This window comes from Heterodontus francisci, chromosome 13 (genome assembly GCF_036365525.1).
Source record: "Heterodontus francisci isolate sHetFra1 chromosome 13, sHetFra1.hap1, whole genome shotgun sequence".
Classification (NCBI taxonomy): Eukaryota; Metazoa; Chordata; class Chondrichthyes; order Heterodontiformes; family Heterodontidae; genus Heterodontus; species Heterodontus francisci.
The window spans coordinates 57,975,250-57,995,477 of record NC_090383.1 but is presented as its reverse complement, the minus strand read 5'-3'; the positions used below and the strand labels follow the sequence as shown (position 1 = coordinate 57,995,477).

The 20,228-nt window shown below is 42.9% G+C and overlaps 1 protein-coding gene across 1 annotated transcript in view; it reads left to right on the top strand.

The window, feature by feature from the left end:
* pex13 (peroxisomal biogenesis factor 13) overlaps positions 1-20,228 on the top strand; it is a 55,336-nt gene that overhangs the window by 8,931 nt on the left and 26,177 nt on the right. Inside the window, exon 2 of the mRNA XM_068044871.1 lies at positions 3,068-3,762. Coding sequence (XP_067900972.1) covers positions 3,068-3,762 — 695 coding nt within the window. The remainder of the gene's footprint in view (positions 1-3,067; positions 3,763-20,228) is intronic.

Genomic DNA, 20,228 nt, shown 5'->3' with positions numbered 1-20,228 from the left:
GTCAGTGGTACGGAAACTATTAGAGAGGATTCTTCGGGACAGGATTTACTCCCATTTGGAAACAAACAAACTTATTAGCGAGAGACAGCATGGTTTTGTGAAGGGGAGGTCGTGTCTTACTAATTTGATTGAGTTTTTTGAGGAAGTGACGAAGATGATTGATGAGGGAAGGGCAGTGGATGTTGTCTATATGGACTTTAGTAAAGCCTTTGACAAGGTCCCGCATGGCAGACTGGTGCAAAAGGTGACGTCACACGGTGAGGTGAGCTGGCAAGATGGATACAGAACTGGCTCAGTCACAGAAGACAGAGGGTATCAGTGGATGGGTGTTTTTCTGAATGGAGGGATGTGACTAGTGGTGTTCTGCAGGGATCAGTGCTGGGACCTTTGCTGTTTGTAGTATATATAAATGATTTGGAGGAAAATGTAGCTGGTCTGATTAGTAAGTTTGCGGACAACACAAAGGTTGGTGGAGTTGTGGATAATGATGAGGATTGTCAGAGGATATAGCAGGATATAGATCGGTTGGAGACTTGGGCGGAGAAACGGCAGATGGAGTTTAATCCGGACAAATGTGAGGTAATGTATTTTGGAAGGTCTAATGCAGGTGGGAGGTATACAGTAAATGGCAGAACCCTTAGGAGTATTGACAGGCAGAGAGATCTGGGCCACAGGTCACTGAAAGTGGCAACGCAGGTGGATAAGGTAATCAAGAAGGCATACGGCATGCTTGCCTTCATCGGTCGGGGCATAGAGTATAAAAATTGGCAAGTCATGTTGCAGCTGTACAGAACCTTAGTTAGGCCACACTTAGAATATTGCGTGCAATTCTGGTCGCCACACTACCAGAAGGACATGGAGGCTTTGGAGAGGGTATAGAGGAGGTTTACCAGGATGTTGCCTGGTCTGGAGGGCATTAGCTATGAGGAGAGGTTGGAAAAACTCAGATTGTTTTCACTGGAACGACGGAGGTGGAGGGGCGACATGATAGAGGCTTACAAAGTTATGAACGGCATGGACAGAGTGGATAGTCAGAAGCTTTTTCCCAGGGTGGAAGAGTCAGTTACTAGGGGACATAGGTTTAAGGTGCGAGGGGCAAAGTTTAAAGGGGATGTGCGAGGCAAGTTTTTTGCACAGAGGGTGGTGAGTGCCTGGAACTTGCTGCCAGGGGAGGTGGTGGAAGCAGATACGATAGCGACGTTTAAGAGACATCTTGACAAATATATGTATGGAAGGGAATAGAGAGATATGGGCCCCAGAAGTGCAGAAGGTATTAGTTTAGGCAGGCATCAAGATCGGCGCAGGCTTGGAGGGCCGAATGGCCTGTTCCTGTGCTGTACTGTTCTTTGTTGAAACAAGGAAATGGCAGAGACTTTGAATAGATATTTTGCATCTGTCTTCATGGTAGAAGAAACTAAATGCATGCCAGTAATAGCAAATCAGGGGGTAAATGGAAGGGTAGAACTTAAAACTATCACTGGAGAAAAGGTATGAAGCTGACAAGTCCCCTGGACCTGATGACCTGCATCCTATGGTCTTAAAAGAAATGGCTGCAGAGATAGTTGGTCCATTGGTTGTAATCTTCCAAAATTCCCTAGATTCTGGAAAGGTCCCAGCAAATTGGAAAACTGCAAATTTAACACTGCTATTCAAGAAAGGAGAGAAAAAAAGCAAGAAACAATAGGCCAGTTAGCCTAACATCTGTCATTGGGAAAATGCTGGAATTCATTATTAAGGAAATAGTAGCAGGACATTTAGAAAATCATAATGCAATCAAGCAGAGTCAATATGGTTTTATGAAAGGGAAATTGTGTTTGACAAATATATTAGAGTTCCTTGAGAATGTAGCAAGCAGGGTGGATAGTGGGGAACCAGTAGATGCATTGTATTTGGATTTCCAAAAGGCATTCAAGAAGGTGCCACGTAAAAGGTTACTGCACAAGCTGGCTCATGGTGTTGGGGGTAACATAAGCATGGATAGAGGCTTGGCTAACTAATGAAAAACAGAGAGTTGGGATAAATGGGTCATTTTCAGGTTGGCAAACTGGAACGAATGGGGTACCACAAGGATCAGTCCTGGGGCCTCAACTATTTACAGTCTATATTAATGACTTGGATGAAGGGACTGAGTGTACTGTAGCCAAATTTGCTGACGATACAAAGATACAGAAATAGTTGTGATGACAAAATCATATGGTAAACAACTGTAAACACTTGTGAAAAGTTATGAAGCATCATGACTGAGGCTTTTTCTACAGGGTCACATTACAGAAACGGACTAAAGAAGGCCCACAAGATTTATTTTACCAAGTTGATTTTAACTGATCGAGTTGAAAACAGAACATGATCCAGATTTTTAACTTCTTTAACAATGTTGTTCAAGAAAGATATGTAATGTTAAGATTCATGCAAGAGCCGTAATTGTCATTATCTTCATGAAAAGCACATTCTTTGGAAAAGCTTTTCCCTTTCTTTATAAGTAAATGTGGATTATAATACTTGAATGATGTAATTACAAAAAGGACACATATCTCTCGCTCCACACACAAAAGTTTGCCAAATGTTTTCTTCATGAATATCATATTCCTTTAAGATAAAAAGAGAGTGATACAGCACTGAAACAGGCCCTTCGGCCCACTGAGTCTGTTCCAACCAACAACCACCCATTTATACTAATCCTACATTAATCCCATATTCCCTACCACATCCCCACAATTCTCCTACCAAATACCTGCACTAGGGGCAATTTACCATGGCCAATTTACCTATCAACCGCATGGGTTTTTGCCAGGTGCTCTGGTTTCCTCCCACAGCCAATCAACCTACAAGTCTTTGGCTGTGGGAGGAAACCAGAGCACCCGGCAAAAACCCACGCGGTCACAGAGAGAACTTGCAAACCCCGCACAGGCAGTACCCAGAACTGAACCCGGGTCGCTGGTGCTGTGAGGCTGCGGTGCTAACCACTGTGCCGCCCGTGTGTGTAATGATGATTTTTCTCCTTAGCAGAACAAACTTTTTTTAAGTTGGTTTGGGTTTTGAAATGGTATTTGTGCTTCCTGTATTTCAGATCTGCTGAACTGTTATCTGGCCTACCTATGAGACAAGGACAGCCTGTACTTACAAGAATTCCACCACCACTTCCCCCGAGACCAGCACAACGGACTGGAGTTGGCAACCTCAGCACTTACAGATCTGCCTATAACACATTCTCTCCAGCATATACGCCATATGGAAGTTCTTTATATGGAAGCTATAGCCCTTATAGTTATGGATATGGAGGCCTTGGCTACAACAGATTCCGAACAGATGATGTACCCCCCAGTAGGTTCGTACGCCAGGCTGAAGAAAGCAGTAGAGGAGCATTTCAGTCCATTGAAAGTATTGTTCATGCATTTGCTTCCGTCAGCATGATGCTTGAGGCTACTTTTTCAGCAGTGTACAACAGTTTCAGAGCTGTCTTGGATGTTGCTAATCACTTTTCCAGACTTCGAGTGCATTTTACCAACGTTCTTTCAGCATTTGCGTTGATCAGAACTTTGAAGTACATGTATAGGAAGCTACAAAGGTTACTGGGTCTGCGGAACAACTCTGAGGTTGAGGATTTATGGGCAGACAGTACAGGTGCTGTGGTTCCAGCAGGGGCTGAAGACAAAGTCCCTGGGTCAGGCAAATCCTGGCCCATTTTTTTGTTCTTTGCAGTTGTTCTTGGAGGTCCGTATCTTATATGGAAGTTATTAAGCTCAGCTACTTCTGAAGAACCAGGTGAGAAGATCTCTGATAAATAAAGGCAGATAAAATGTTATGACTGAGGACAAACAAAAAATGCAGTCAGTGCTTCGGTCTTTAAGAACGGTGCATAATAATACCTCAGTAGTACGATAATAATTTTAGGCATTTAGCTGGTGAGCTGCTGAACATTTTCTTAGATTAGTTATTTTTTTCAATACTTTGTAATTGTTACCATCCTATGCTATAATGTTTTATAATACCGTAGATGTATATTACAATTCTGTTGACTCAAATTTGACAAGCTTTATATAGCCCTAGTATCCATGATATTTCCACTCTTGCAGGATGCATCTTGGCCATTTGGCTGTGAAGTCAGTAAGGGAAGGTTGAGTCCATTGGTTATGCAGGCAGAGAGGCAATTCAACTGTATAAATTCTAGTTGCTTTTAGCTCAGACGGGAGAGTGATGAGTTGGATTTGAACCACGTGGGGTTAGGATATTCTGCAAGTAAACTGAAAGTAGGACCATAAGCAACTAATGTTCTTAGATAATGAAGATTAAATTCAGTTTCTGTTTTTAATTAAAAACTATATATTCCTCTGTACCATCTGCTTTGATGATGGATATTGACGCTTCAGATAGGATGCAGAGAGTGGCAACATTAACGATATTGACACTTAGACCTGATATTTATGAGGATAGGCTTGAAAAGATTAATTACTTTGAAGAATAGTAGGCTGAGGGGAGATATCATAGAGGTTTGTTACAGCCAGGTGAGAAGAGGTGGAATGGCTCCCCTCTCTGCCTCTTGGTTGACTGCAGCAGGCATTTAAAAAAAGAAGCTTGTCAATTTGGTGAGTGTCTAACTGTTTAAGTGCTGTGTTGATAAAAGACACACACAGACAGGTTTTCTTGTAAGGTTTAAAAGAAAAGGAAATAGTGTTTATGGTTCTTAATACCGATAAATAAAAATAATAAACAATGCTCCAACTCTCACATGCACCCAAGAGATTCACACACACACACAAGTAGGTTACAAGGAAGGAGGATAGGTTAAACTGTTTGAGTGTCCAAAATAAAGTCAATCATATATGGAACCTGTAGGTTGATGCGTTGATGGTTTCAGGACATGTTCGGTAATTTTCCCTGGCTTCTGCAAAGAGACAATTTAAAGTCTTGACGGACAATCTTTGTCTTTTCCTCTGAAATCAGCAGCCGTTTGGTTTATATTGAAGATGCTGCCATTAGTGTCTGGCTGGACATATACAGACAAAACACGTGCTTGCAGAACGGCTGGAGAGATAGAGGGAGACCACGAGTTCTGTTCTTGCTGTTATCCCCTCATGGTCTGGTGGATTCTGATTCCAAAGTGATTCTTGACAACGCAGCCAGCCGGTAATGTCATCAGACTGTGCGCACATGCGCAAACGGGCTCCTGCTGTCTGCATGTGCTTTGTTCCGCATTGCCAGGACTGGTTGGCGCATGCGCCGAAAACATAATCGCTTAATGCGGGGAAGCGGGGAGAGAATGACGGGAAAGCGGGGGAGAGAGCAGCCGAAGACCTTGGTGGCGGCGGGTGGGCTCTCGTCCTGCCCGGTCTCTCTGGCTGCTCGCTCCCCGCTTTCCCCCCTCCCCTCTGCCCGCTCTCTCCAGCCCCCTGCCCCTGCCCACTCTCTCCGGCCATTGTGTGCTACTATGGGTTTAAGTTGCCTTTGTGTGATTATTTGAGCAGCGTCATCTTTAGTCCTGGCAGCTGCCTGAACGTTGCAGACTGTGACATTTTAGTGAACAGGCTGCATTTGCGCATGTGCCAGCACAGCACCACCTAGTGGTTGCATTGTCAGCAAACACAGCCTTCTGATTCCCTCTGAAGAAGCAGTGTCTTTTTAACATAAAGGGTTAGCTTGCTACCACATGGCCTCTATTCCCAGTCTAGCCAGTTACCAAATATGGTCACAGCAAACTGGGAAACCCTCATTCCAGGTCCATGTCTAAAGTGATGAGTTTAACTGATGGACCTGCACCCACCTGAATAAATAGATTATGTCTGAATGTCTGTTAGTTCAGGAAATGGGCCATTCACACTCATCAAAGCTGATTGTTTTGGTGGTTCACTTCCACACAGCCCGCCTCCTTTCTGATAGCTTTGTAATTTGCAAGGTAAAGTCATGTAAATGTTCAGCCATTTTACGAATTGCTCTTTAGGCCACTTAAAAATACTGTTTGTCAGTCCTTTTTAAAAATTATTCTGTGGTTTCAATCCACTCAATAAATAAAGTCATTTTTGATGAAACTTGGTTTGGTAGCAGATTTAGTGAATTTGGTTAAGATATTTGAAGTAGATAGTAATATTGTAACTAAAGTGTATGCCTATAAGTTATGCAGACAGAGAATCAGGACAGTTAGCAGGAAGTATTTCTCCTCTCAGGGTCTCGTTCTCATATACATTACAGGTAAGCGTGGTGAGAATGGGTATGCTTTAAGAATCAACTTGACCTATAGAACAATGTTAGAGTCATAGAGTAATTTACAGCACAGAAGTGGGGGGCCATTTGGCCCATCGAGTCCATTCTGGCTCTCCATGGAGCAATCCAGTCAGCCCCACTCCCCCACTCAAACCCACTCCCCCACCCAAACCCACTCCCCCACCCAAACCCACTCCCCCACCCAAACCCACTCCCCCACCCAAACCCACTCCCCCACTCAATCCCCATAGCCCTCCAAGTTTATTTCCTTCAAGTGGCCATCCAATTTCCTTTTGAAGTCATTGATTGTCTCTGCTTCCACCACCCTTGTGGGCAGCAAGTTCCAGATTATTACTACCCGCTGCATAAAAAAATGTCTTCCTCACATTCCCCTGCATCTCTTGCCCAAAACCTTCAATCTGTGTCCACTAGTCCTTGTACCATTAGTTAATGGGAATAGCTTTTCCTTGTCTAACTTATCTAAGCCTGTCATAATCTTGTACACCTCTATTAAATCTTCCCTCAATCTCCTTTGCTCCAGGGAGAACAACCCCAGCTTTTCCAACCTAACCTTTTAACTAAAATCCTCCATCCGAGGAACCATTCGAGTAAACCTTCTCTGCACCCTGTCAAGGACGCTCAAATCCTTCCTAAAGTGGAGTGATCAGAACTCGATGCAGTACTCCAGTTGGGGCCTAACCAGAGCTTTATAAAGGATCAGCAAAACTTCCCTGCTTTTCTACTCAATGCCTGTATTTATGAAGCCCAGGATCCCATATGCTATACTAACCACTCTCAATATGTCCTGCCACTGTCAAAGATTGATGCACATGCACCCGCCTTTCCCTCTGTTCCTGCACACTCTTTAGAACTGTGCATGCCATTAAGTCTATATTGCCTCTCCCTATTCTTTCCTTCTGCTGCTAAGGGTGGTGGGAGGGGTGAGATTAGCTTGCTGAGTGATCTGTCATTGATGGTAATGGATTTCTGGAGTTTTTAATTGACAAAAAGGAATTATCTGGAAGCTTTTGTGAAATTAATTGTAGTTATTGTGTCCTCTTTTGAAACCTCCCTCTAGAGTTAGCAGCACTAGAGGTTGACGGAGCATGACTTTAGTTGATCGAATGAGCATTGATTAGTGTGACGATCACTTCCAGCTGTTCTTTTTGTATGGAGCAACACAAATACCATCTTTTCCAAAATCAAGTTTTTTTTCTATATAATTATATTGTATACTTACAGCACCTTCCAAACCCGCAACCTTTACCACCCAGAAGAATAAAGGCAGCAGGTGCATGGGAACACCAGCTGCCAGTTCTCCTCCAAGTCACGCACCATCCTGACTTAGAAATATATCATGGTTCCTTCATTGTCACTGGCTCAAAATGCTGGAACTCCCTTACAGCACTCTGGGTGTACTTGCACCTCGTGGACTGCAGCGGTTCAAGAAGGTGATTCACCACCACCTTTTCAAGGGCAATTAGGATGGGCAGTAAATGCTGGCCTTGTCAGCGACACCCACATCCCATAAACTAATGTTAAAAAATCTCTAGTGCAAATACTGTCTTAAAACCAAATTCGAAACACGCATTTTGTTTTACCTTACTTTAAAACTAAGCTAACACTCCACCACTCCATCTTAGTGCTTGGAGTCTGATTTGTGAAGGAATACTAATGGTGTGATGGTAGTGTAACCTGTGCACTGAGACTCAATTGCCCAATGTGGAGAATTCACAGATGATAAATCAACACACTACCTACCACTCTAAGGACTGCATTCCTCAGAAAGTTGAGTAGTTAACTACTCAGTCTTATACCTCCTTCCGCACACCCCCCCCCCCCCCCCGCTGCCCCGACACACCATGCGTGCATACACACACACTTATTTTGCGAGCTTATAAAAAGCAAAAGATCAAAAACTTAATTTTAATTATACCATGGTGCAGAAAGCACATAGAGAAACACACTGTATTCTCTATGTTGATTATTATTTATAATGAGCTCAGGGATCATTTCCAATCCCTTTAACACATTTTTACCTGTGGCCTTCAAAAGACTTGCTGCTTCATTTGTTGCCATCTTTCTGTCCATAGCCCATTAGCTTGGATGATGCTGAGCCAGAGATGGATACTGGGGCTAGAGCTCTTGTCAAAAGTTTAGTATTTGATTCTGTTTTAAACTTTGTGGGGAATTATCAGCTATAGTGCACAAACACAATTTGAATAATCAGTGAGATATTCACTCATTGACATCTTATACAAGTAAAGGTTATTTGTGTACAATTGTAACTTGGGGCATTTTCCACTTAAAGTATTCAGTTTTTCTCAATGTCTCACTTCCTGAAAACAATATCCTATTTACTGTGTATGTTAGTTGTACCTCAGTGGAAGCATGCTCACCTCTGAGCCAGTAAGTCGTCGGTTCAAGCCCTACCCCAGAGACTTGAATACGTAATCGAGGCTGACATTCCAGTGCAGTACTGAGGAAATGCTGCATTGTCTGACGTACAAAATCCAGGTGCAACATTAAACCAAGGCCCGTCTGCGTTTTCATAAGTCTGAGGAAGTGAAAAGAAATGTTTAATTTGATTTTCCTATTGTGGTGTTCGGCAATGTGCAGTGCAGGTGAAGTTGTAGCATGCATTGTACAGAGTAGGAAGGTGTTCGATTCAACTCCTCACTGCTCAGTTCCTCACATTAGTTGCTGAGTCATGACAGGCAATGGGGAGGGAAAAATCAATGTGTGTCTGGATAGTAGATGACCCCAAGGGGGCTCTGGTCTAAGTCTGGGAGGAGAACTCCTCCAACACCTGACAGTTTCAGGATACATCTGAAACAAATGGCTCCAAGATGTCATGACCTGACAATGACTCTTCCTTTAGTTATCCTCCTGCTGTTTATATATTTATAAAAAATCTTTGGATTTTCCCTGATTTTACTTGCCTACTTTTTTCATGCCCTCTCTTTCCTTTCCTAATTTCTCTTTTAATTTCACCCATACATGTTTTATACTCGTCTAGTATTGAGTTCTCAGTATCTGTCAGAAGCTTCCCTTTTTTTCTTTACCTCTCCTGTAAGCCCCTTGACATCCAGGGGCTCTGGATTAATTAGTCCCACCCTTTTTCTTGAAGGGAACATACTTGCTCTGACCCCTCACTATCTCTTCCTTGAATGCCTCCCACTGATCTGGCACTGATTTATGTTCAAGTAGGTGTTTTCAGTCCACTTTAGCTAAATCTCAGCTTAGTAAAATTAGCTTTTCCTCAATTGAGAACTTTTATTCCTGGTCTAGCTTTGTCCTTTTCCATAACTAGTAGCTCCCAGAAATGTCATTGCCCCTTTTTTGTTTTGCAGTTCAACCCATGTTGCCTCGTTTGATGATACTAACATATCATCCCTCCTCACATCTATAATTGTTTCTTCAATCAATATTGTGACCTCCCCTCCTACTAGTTAAATGCAGAGAGATTGCAGAACTTGGTGGTACAGAGGGATTTGGGTGTCCTGGTGCATGAATCACAAATGGTTAGTATGCAGGTACAGCAAGTGATTAGGTAGGCAAATGGAATGTTGGCGTTTATTGCAAGGGGAATGGAATATAAAAGTGGGGAAGTTTTACTGCAGCTGTACAGGACCTTGGTGAGATCACATCTGGAGTACTGTGTACAGTTTGGGCTCCTTATTTGAAAAGGTTAGAGTTGTTTTAGAAGCAGTTCAGAGAAAGTTCACTCGACCAGTTCTGGGGATGAAGGACTTATCTTATGAAGAAAGGTTGAACAGATTGGGCCTATACTCATTGGAGTTTGGAAGAATGGTAGGTGCTCTTATTGAAACATATAAGATCTTGAGGGGACTTGATAGAGTGGACTTTCCACTTATGGGAGAGACTAGGGGTCACGGCTTAAGATATAGGGTCTCATTTTTAAGACGGAGATGAGGAGAAATTTTTTTTCTCAAAGAGTCGTAAGTCTGAAATTCTCTTCTCCAGAAAGCAGTCGAGGCTCGGTCATTGAATTTATTCTAGGCTCGGTCATTGAATTTATTCTAGGCTCGGTCATTGAATTTATTCTAGGCTGAGTTAGATTTTTGATAGATAAGGGAGTCAAGGATTATGGGGGGGATGACAGGAAGGTGGAGTTGAGACCACAACTAGATCAGCCATGATCTTATTGAATGGCGGAGCAGGCTTGAAGGGTTGAATGGCCTACTCCTGCTCCTATGTCCTATGTTCCTTGTACAGGCTCCACCTCCCCCAGAAGTGGTCCCAAGGCCTCAAGAATCTAAAGCCCTCCCTCCTGCACCATCTGTCTAGCCATGTATTCATCAGCTCTATCTGCCTATTTCTTCACTCACTGGCACGTGGCACCAGGAGTTATCCAGAGATTCTGACCTTTACGGTCCTGCTTTTCAGTCCTTCTCCTAGCTCCCTAAACTCTGCCTTCAGGACCTCATCCCTCTTTCTGCCTATGTCACTGGTGCTAACATGGACCACGACTGCTATCTGTTCACCCTCTCCCCTCAGAATGTCTTGCAGCCATTCAGTGACATCCTTGATCCTGGCACGAGGGAGGCAACATACCATCCTGGAGTCACATCTGTGGTCGCAGAAGTGCCTGTCTGTTTACCTCACTTTTATATCCCCTACGACTATTGCTCTTGCACTCTTATTCCTCACCCTGCTCCCCCCCACCTGTCATGCATGTGAGCCACACATGGTGCTGTGAACTTGGCTCGGCTTGCTCTCCCGAGGGGAACCATCATTCTTAGCAGTATTCAGAACTGAATACCAGTTGGAAAATGAGATACACTCATGGGATCCCTGCCAGGTCTTCCTTGTCCTTCTGGCGGTCACCCATTCCCACCCTGCCTGCACATTTTTAAGCTGCAGGGTGACAACCTGCAGAAACATGCTATTGACGAAGCTCTTAGCCTTGCGGATGCCCCACAGTGGCTCCAGCCGCCACACAAGCTCTGAAACCCGAAGCTCGAGCTGCTGTAGCTGGTGACACTTGCACATGTGGTCACCCAGGCCACGAGAAGCATCCAGGATTTCCCACATGGCATAAGATGTGCATTCCACGGCGCTGAGGTCCCCAGCCATGCCTTTACATCCTTGACCAGAGTTGTCCAACATACGGTTTCTATCTGGCCTGCAGATGAAAACGGTACTTGGCTGTTCCTCCTCCTTGCTGTGCGGTCTTTGCCCTGGGCCATTTGTTTTTAGCTTCAGGGGTGTGAAATTTTTTCCGTTCTGCCAAAGATTTCTATTCCAATCAGCCGCCCCTGCTGTTTTCGGTGAGTGAGCGTCTACTGGAAATGTAGTCCCCCTGCGGGTCACGACGGAGGCGGTAGTTGCGGTCAGCTTGAGGAACCGACAGCATGCTGGTTAAAGTGAAGGTGATCCTGAGGCTTATGGCCTAGGCCCAGTGGGGAGGGAAGGAGAGAGAGGGACAAGACAGACACAGAGAGGGGGGGAGAGAGAGAGACAGGGCAGTGGGGGGGGGGGGCGTGGGTGGGTGGGCGGGCGGTGGGAGAGCGGTGGGAGAGAGAGAGTGATCATGTTCAATCCTGACAGATGACATCTATCTGGTGTTACGACCGAGGCGGGAAGAGTGCACTGTCTTTCTCTATGTCCACTTCTCCACAGGTCCCAACATATATTTAAATGTTTACCCAGTTACTGATACGGTCAATCATATACTCTACTCTTTATCTCAGAATAAAATACACCAACCAGGTTTTTTTAATAAACAACAAAATTATCAGTTTATTATAAAACACGACTTATCCAGTAAAGATGCAAAGCATTAACACACAGTTTGACATATGAATGTAAATAGATATTCTCTTCTAGATCCCAACACACACACGCACACACACATACCAGTTAGATAAAAGAAAATAGATTATCTCTGTAGAGGTCTTTTTTTTTTAAAAAAGATAAAAAAAGAATACTTTGGCCAAATACGTATTAATTCTTGAAGGAGACAGAGAAGATATGGAATGATATCAGTTGTAACTTTATTATGGTGTCCCAAATACACGTAGACTTGCTGTCACTGGGATCTTTCTGGAGCAGTTCTTTTAGAGCGGCATCGAGAATCAATTTGGCAGGCTTTGCAGGAGAAATGCGGCATCAAGGGTTTCAACTATCACTCTGGATTCGCAGGGGTTTTTTTTCAAAGAGGTGAAAAGATGAGCTGGGTGTTTCTTTTAGCAGGCTACAAACCCGACTGATACAAAACAGTCGACACCCCAACAGTAAGTCAAAACCTCCTGACCACCATAAATCTTGACATGTCACTTCTCCGTAAACAATTCCCCCGGTCACCAAGGTTCCTGTTGTTTATTTAGCTTAAGGCATGTGACATCCGGTCAAGGTTGTTTTTAAACACAGAGCTCAAATGTCTTCCCAGTGACCCTTGTGAAAAAAAAGCTACATCCATGGAATCTTTTTAGTTTTCCAAATGAATCAGTGTCCATAATTCTAAAATACGAATCCTCAAAAAAAACATTCGAAGCACTTTCATAACACCTCCATCCTTGGATTGAAATGTACAAAGTTTTGAGGGGCCCGGAAAGAGTGGAGGTGAAGAGTCTATTCACCTTAGCAGAGAGGTCAGTGACAAGGGGGCATAGATTTAAAGTGATTGGTAGAAAAATTAGAGGGGAGATGAGGAAAAACTTTGTCACCCAGAGGGTGATGGGGGTCTGGAACTCACTGCCTGAAAGGGTAGTTGAGGCAGAGACCCTCAACTCATTCAAAAGGAGTCTGGATATGCACCTCAAGTGCCGTAATCTGCAGGGCTACGGACCAAATGCTAGAAGGTGAGATTAGAATAGGTGGATCATTTCTCGGCCGGCACAGACACGATGGGCCAAGTGGCCGCTTTCTGTGCCTTAAACTTTCTATGTTTCTTCAAATTAACCAATGTCCATAATTCTAAAATATGACTCCTCAAAAAAAAATTTAAAAATGGAAGCACTTTCATAACCCTAGAATACTCTGCATTGTTACATCAAATGTTTGTGCTGTCGTTGTCTACTTGTGCAAGCAAATACAATGCCAGGTATCTCACTAAATCAGTGTTCAACATAGTAAATTAATAAATTAGTCTCATTTAAAGCTTGTTTACAAAAATGCACATTTTTTGTTCTTTTGATGAAAATTAAAAAATAAATTTTAATGTCTTTATCCTTGCGAAATTTGCTCACTGGTCCCCTATGTAGGGCAAAGTGTGTAATGTGGCCCCTCACGCAAAAAAGTTGGAAACGCTGTTCCAGACTATTATCTCGAAACAATTACCAGCTACTCACCAGATCTTACTGTCTCCCACTCCCTCACTCAGACTGCTCCCTGTTTTGTAAAACACCAGAACAGCACCTCTTCCCTCACTCACCCAATTCCCTGAGTTAAGTACTCTGTCAAAGCAGTACTCCCGTCAAGCTGGATTCCGTACTACTTACTTATAGTTATGATTTAGTTCTGTATTATCATCGGCGAGGGAACAAATTTGCCTTTACTAAGCAGCTGACTACACCCTAACGCTGCTTCAGACGATTTAATAACTAATGGTTGACTTTTGAAGTGCAATCACTTTTCTTGTAGGCAACACAGTAGCCAAGTTGTGTACAGCAAGATCAGAGACAAATGATCAATGAAATAATGATCAGTTAATTTTTTTGGGTGGTTGCTCCTGAGAAAGGAATGTTAGACAGGACAGTAGCATGGGATCTTTGACATCCACTTGAACAGGCAGAGAGGACCTTATCCACTTGGCAGTGCAGCTCTCCCACAGTACTGCACTGAAGTGTCAGCTGAGATGATGGAGTTAATCCCTTGAGTTGAGCTGGAACCACAATCTTCTGATTCAGAAATGAGAATGCTACCAATGAGACAGACTGACACATTCCATCTCGAGGACAGGAATTTAATATTTCATCCTCCATAGTGGACTGCATGTGGGTTTAATAGTAATGGTAATCTTCAGAGAAAAACTTCTATGTGTCTTAGCAGATTCTTTTTCTTATTTTACATAACAAACAAGACAATTGGATTACACGTGGCCAGTATATGTATGTGGATTATATTTATGACAATGCCTAACCAAAAGGAAGAAATGGCTTTACATAGTTCATGTCAATTGTTTTCTATAAATTGAATTCTATTTACTGTAAATTGATGTCTCCTTTACAAAAGTTTTTAATTCAAACAATTTTTTTTAATAAAACAAAACTGGCATCTTCTGTCATTTTAAAAATAATGAGTCAGTAACAGATTTAGGAAGAAAGAGTATATAAAAAGGAGAGTAGCTAAAGTAAATAATGGTCCCTTAAAGGCAGAGGTAGGAGAAATTATCATTAGTAATGAGGAAATGGCAGAGATGTTGAGCAAATATTTTGTGTGTCTTCACAGTAGAAGACACAAATTACATACCAAAAATAGGGGATAATCAAGGGGCTAATCAGAGTGAGAAACTTGGGGATTAATATCAGCAGAGAAAAAGTATTGGAGAAATCTATGGGACTAAAAGCCAAAAAATCCCCAGGACCTGAAGGCCCACATCTTAGGGTTCTAAAAGCAGTAGTTGCATGGGTAGTGGATTCACTGGTTATGATTTTCCCAAATTCTCTAGATTCTGGAATGGTCGTAGCGGATTGAAAGTTAGCAAATGTAACTCCACTATTCAAGAAAAGAGGGAGAATGAAAGTAGAGAACTACATGCTAGTTAACATGACATCAGTCATTGGGAAAATGCTGGAATCTATTATTAAGGAAGTCTTAATGCACTTAAAAAATCATAGTATGATCAGCCAAAGTCAACATGGCTTTACAAAGGGAAATCGTGTTTGACAAATTTATTATAGTTTCTTGAGGATGCTTATCAAGAATCTATCTACCTCTGCCTTAAAAATATCGAAAGACTCTGCTTCCACTGCCTTTTGAGGAAGAGAGTTCTAAAGATGTACGACCCTCTGAGAGAACAAGTTTCTCAGCTCTGTCTTAAATGGGCGACCCCTTATTTTTAAACAGTGACCCCTAGTTCTAGATTCTCCTGCAAGGGGCAACATCCTTTCCACCCTGTCAAGACCCCTCAGCATCTTATATGTTTCAATTAAGTCACCTCTTACTCTTCTAAATTCCAGCGGATACAAGCTCAGCCTGTCCAACCTTTTCTCATAAGACAATCTGCCCATTCCAGGTATTAGTCTAGTAAGCCTTCTGAACTGCTTCCAATGCATTTATATCCTTCCTTAAGTAAGGAGACCAATACTGTATACAATAGCTCCAGATGTAGTCTCACAATGCCCTGTATAACTGAAGCATAACCTCCCTACTTTTGTATTCGATTCCCCTCCCAATAAATGATAACATTCTATTAGCTTTCTTAATTACTTGCTGAACCTGATTCATGCACGAGGACAACCAAATCCCTCTGCAATCTCTCACCATTTAGATAATATGCTTTTTTATTTTTCCTGCCAAAATGGACAATCTTGCATTTTCCCACATTATACTCCATTTGCCAGATCTTTGCTCACTCACAACCAGCTATATCCCTTTGTAGCCTCCTTATGTCCTCTTCACAACTTACTTTCCTACCTATCTTTGTGTCATCAGCAAATTTAGCAACCATACCTTCAGTCCCTTCATCCAAGTCATTTATATAAATTGTAAAAAGTTGAGGCCCCAGCACAGATCCCTGTGGCACACCACTCATTGCATCTTGCCAGAAAATGACCCATTTATGCCTACTCTCTGTTTCCTGTTAGCTAACCAATCTTCCATCCTTGCCAGTATGTTACCCACTACACCATGAACTTTTATTTTCCGCAGTAACCTTTGATGTGGCACCTTATGAAATGCCTTCTGGAAATCTAAGTACAATACATCCACTGGTTCCCCTTTATCCACAGCACATGTTACTTCTTCAAAGAATTCAAATAAATTGGTTAAACATGATTTCCCTTTCACAAAACCATGTTGACTCTGCCTGATTACTTTGAATTTTTCTAAGTTCTCTGCTATAACTTCTTTAATAATAGCTTCTAATGTTTTCCCTAAGACAGATGTTAAGCTAACTGGGTTGTAGGTTTGTGCTTTCTGTCCCCTTTTTGAATAAAGGAGTTACATTCGCTATTTTCCAATCTAATGGAACCTTTCCTGAATCTAGGGAATTTTGGGAAATTAAAACTAACGCATCAACTATCTCACTAGCCACTTCTTTTAGGACCCTAGGATGAAGTCCATCAAAATCCGGGTACTTGTCAGCCCGCAGCTCCAACAGTTTGCTCGGTATCACTTCCCTGATTTGATTTTGATTTAGAGATACAGCACTGAAACAGGCCCTTCGACCCACCGAGTCTGTGCCGACCATTAACCACCCATTTATACTAATCCTGCACTATTCCCATATTCCTACCATGTCCTCACCTGTCCCTATATTCCCCTACCACCTACCTATACTAGGGGCAATTTAGAATGGCCAATTTACCTATCAACCTGCAAGTCTTTTGGCTTTGGGAGGAAACCGGAGCACCCAGAGAAAACCCACGCAGACACAGGGAGAACTTGCAAACTCCACACAGGCAGTACCCAGAATTGAACCTGGGTTGCTGGAGCTGTGAGGCTGCGGTGCTAACCACTGCACCACTGTGCCGCCCGGCGCCAGCGATGATTGTAATTTTCTTGAGTTCCTCCCTCCCTTCCATTTCATGAATTATAGCTATTTCAGGGATGTTACTTGTATCCTCTATAGTGAAGACCAATGCAAAGTACCTGTTCAATTCATCTGCCATCTCTTTATTTTCCCCTATTAATTCCCCAGACTCACTTTCTACAGGACCAATGCTCACTTTTAACTCTTGTCTTTTTAAAATATCTATAGAAACTCTTGCCATCTGTTTTTATATTTCTAGCTCGCTTTCTCTTGTAATCTAATTTTTCCCTCCTTATCAATCTTTTAGTCATTCTTTGCTGTTTTTTAATATTCTGTCCAATCTTCTGGCCTGCCACCCATCTTATCACAATTATATGCTTTTTCTTTAAGTTTGATACTATTGTTAGGACCAGGTGAGAAAGGTGTCGAGGGGTCTTTTACTGATCTTATTGTAACAGGGTTTAATTTTTTAAACACATTGTGTTTTGAGCTCCCCCTTGGTGAATCCTTGTTCACCACTTTCCAATTATAAGGCAAAGAAATGAGCATAAACAGGCTTTCTTAGGTTTAAAGAAGAAAAGTGAAATTTATTAAAACTTAAACTTAAACTCTAATTCGCTTACCATCTATGGATACACGCTGCACCCCATGCGAGCATGCATACACAATATGCACATACAAATAGAGACAGAAAAGAGCAGAAGAAAAATAAAATGGAGAGGTTTGAGGCAATATCAGAAGAGTTTCTTGTATACTCTCCTTCGAGCTCACTGTAGTTCTTTTGTAAGTAGTCTTGCTTTTTGTTGGGTCCCAGTATTCTGCTTAAACCTTGTTCACTGCAGGAGACTTTTCCCTCTTGAGGTTCATGCATCTTCAGTGGTTTCCGAAGCTGGTGAGAGCGAGATGAAAGCACACAGGAGAGAGGTCTTTTCAGTCTCGGCGCAAAGAGCTGTCTGAGTTTCAAACGCTCTGTGGCAAGTTCAAATCCAAAAAACTTCAACCACCAGTTAGTCATGTGACTAAACTGGTCTGACTAGCTCTTCTGTGTATTGGGGAAGCAGGGACTGGGTTCTTAGTTCCAATGCTGTCTGTTAGCATGCAAAAAGGTCTTTCTGGTGAGTGGCCTGTCAATTCTTTGTGATAGGCCCTCTTTTCTTCCCAGCAGTTATTTTAAGTTTTAATGTTCATGTATGCCTCATTCTTGCTGGGTGGGGGCCTGCATGACACTATCTTTAACCTTTTTAGTTAGTCACAGATGGTGGGTCCTCCCTTTGGAATTTTTCTTCCTCGTTGGAATGTATCTCTTCTGTGTATTCTGAAATATCCCCTTAAGTGTCTGCCACTGCATCTCTATTGACCTATCACTTAATGTAATTTGCCAGTTCACTTTAGCTAACTCCGCTTTCATGCCCTCATAATTACCCTTATGTAAGTTTAAAATATTAGTCTTGGACCCATTCTTCTCTCTCAAATTGAATCTAAAATTCAATCATATTATGATTGCTGCTACCTCAGGGCAAGTTCACTATGAAAACATCAATTAATCCTATCTCATTGCACAACACCAGGTCTAACATAGCTTGCTCTCTGGTTGGTTCCAGAACGTGCTGATCAGTTCATCTGTTTTGTTTCGAATGCTATGTGCATTCAGATACAGAGCCCTTAGTTTTGTCCTTTTATTATTTTTGTAACGTCTCGCCTGGACTGCTAATTTACTCTTAGATTTGTACTCTCTGTCCCTTCCTGTCACGCTCTGTTTATCATTTCCCTTATTTATACCTTTCTGTTTTGCATTGTTTCTACTCTTTGATTTACCACATCTTCCCAAGTTTGATCGCTTGCCCCTACTATTTAGTTTAAAATCCTCCCTACTTCCCTAGTTATGCGGCTCGCTAGCACACCAGCCCCAGCACAGTTCAGGTGTGGACCGTACCAATGGTAGAGCCCCCACTTTCCCCAGAACTGGTGAAAGTGCCCCACAAACCGAAACCCACTTCCACCACACCAGTCTTTGAGCCACGCATTCATTTCTCTAATCTTATTTGCCCTGTGCCAATTTGCACGTGGCTCAGGTAATAATCCAAAGATTATTACCTTTGAGGTTCTGCTTCTTAATTTGGTGCCCAGCTCCCCATACTGAATATGCAGAACCTCCTTCCTTGTCTTGCCTACGTTGTTGGTAGCTACATGGACCGCGTTGGCTGGATCCTCCCCCTCCCACTGTAAGTCCCTCTCTCAGCTGCAGCCACAATCTTCTGTCCCTGATCACTGACCAGATCAGAAGACCCGATTCTAAGGGGTGTGACTGCCTTCTGGAGCACCGTGTCCATGTAATTTTCCCCTTCCCTGATGAATCGCAGTGTTTGTAGCTCAGCCTCCAGTTCACTGACTCAGAGCTGAAGCTCCTCGAGCCACAGATGCTTGCTGCAGACGTGATCCTTGGATCACTCTGGTGTCCACGAGCTCCCACATACTGCAACTGCAACAGATCAACTGCCCTGTGTTTTAAATATTTAATTATTTATTTATTTAATTAATAGGAAACACTCACCAGCCAATCCATTGAGCTACACGATTGGTAAATAGAACCTAATTACTACAATTGCCCAAGTTTTTGACACATCAGGAAAAACTCTCACCAACCAATCAGCTACCTGTTTTACTGTGACATCACACTGATTTCATTCTCCGAATGCAGTCATTCCACTCTTGTGGACTGGACTGGCCAGGATAGCTCTCCAGGTCCTCCTCTCCCCCACTCTTCTTCAACTCTGCTGTTCTCCAGGTCCTCCTCTCTCCCGCTCTTTTTAAACTCTGCTGTTCTCCAGGTCCTCCTCTCTCCCCACTCTTCTTCAACTCTGCTGTTCTCCAGGTCCTCCTCTCTCCCGCTCTTTTTAAACTCTGCTGTTCTCCAGGTCCTCCTCTCTCCCGCTCTTTTTAAACTCTGCCCTTCTCCAGGTGCTCCTCTCTCCCTCTCTTTTTTAACTCTGCCATTCTCCAGGTCCTCCTCTCTCCCACACTTTTTAAACTCTGCTGTTCTCCAGGTCCTCCTCTCTCCCGCTCTTTTTAAACTCTGCTGTTCTCCAGGTCCTCCTCTCTCCCACTCTTTTTAAACTCTGCCATTCTCCAGGTCCTTCTCTCTCCCGCTCTTTTTAAACTCTGCCATTCTCCAGGTCCTCCCCTCTCCCACTCTTGTTAAACCCTGCCATTCTCCAGGTCCTCCTCTCTCCCACTCTTTTTAAACTCTGCTGTTCTCCAGGTCCTCCTCTCTCCCGCTCTTTTAAACTCTGCCATTCTCTAGGTCCAACTCTCTCCCGCTCTTTTAAACTCTTCCTTTCTCCAGGTCCTCCTCTCTCCCACACTTTTTAAACTC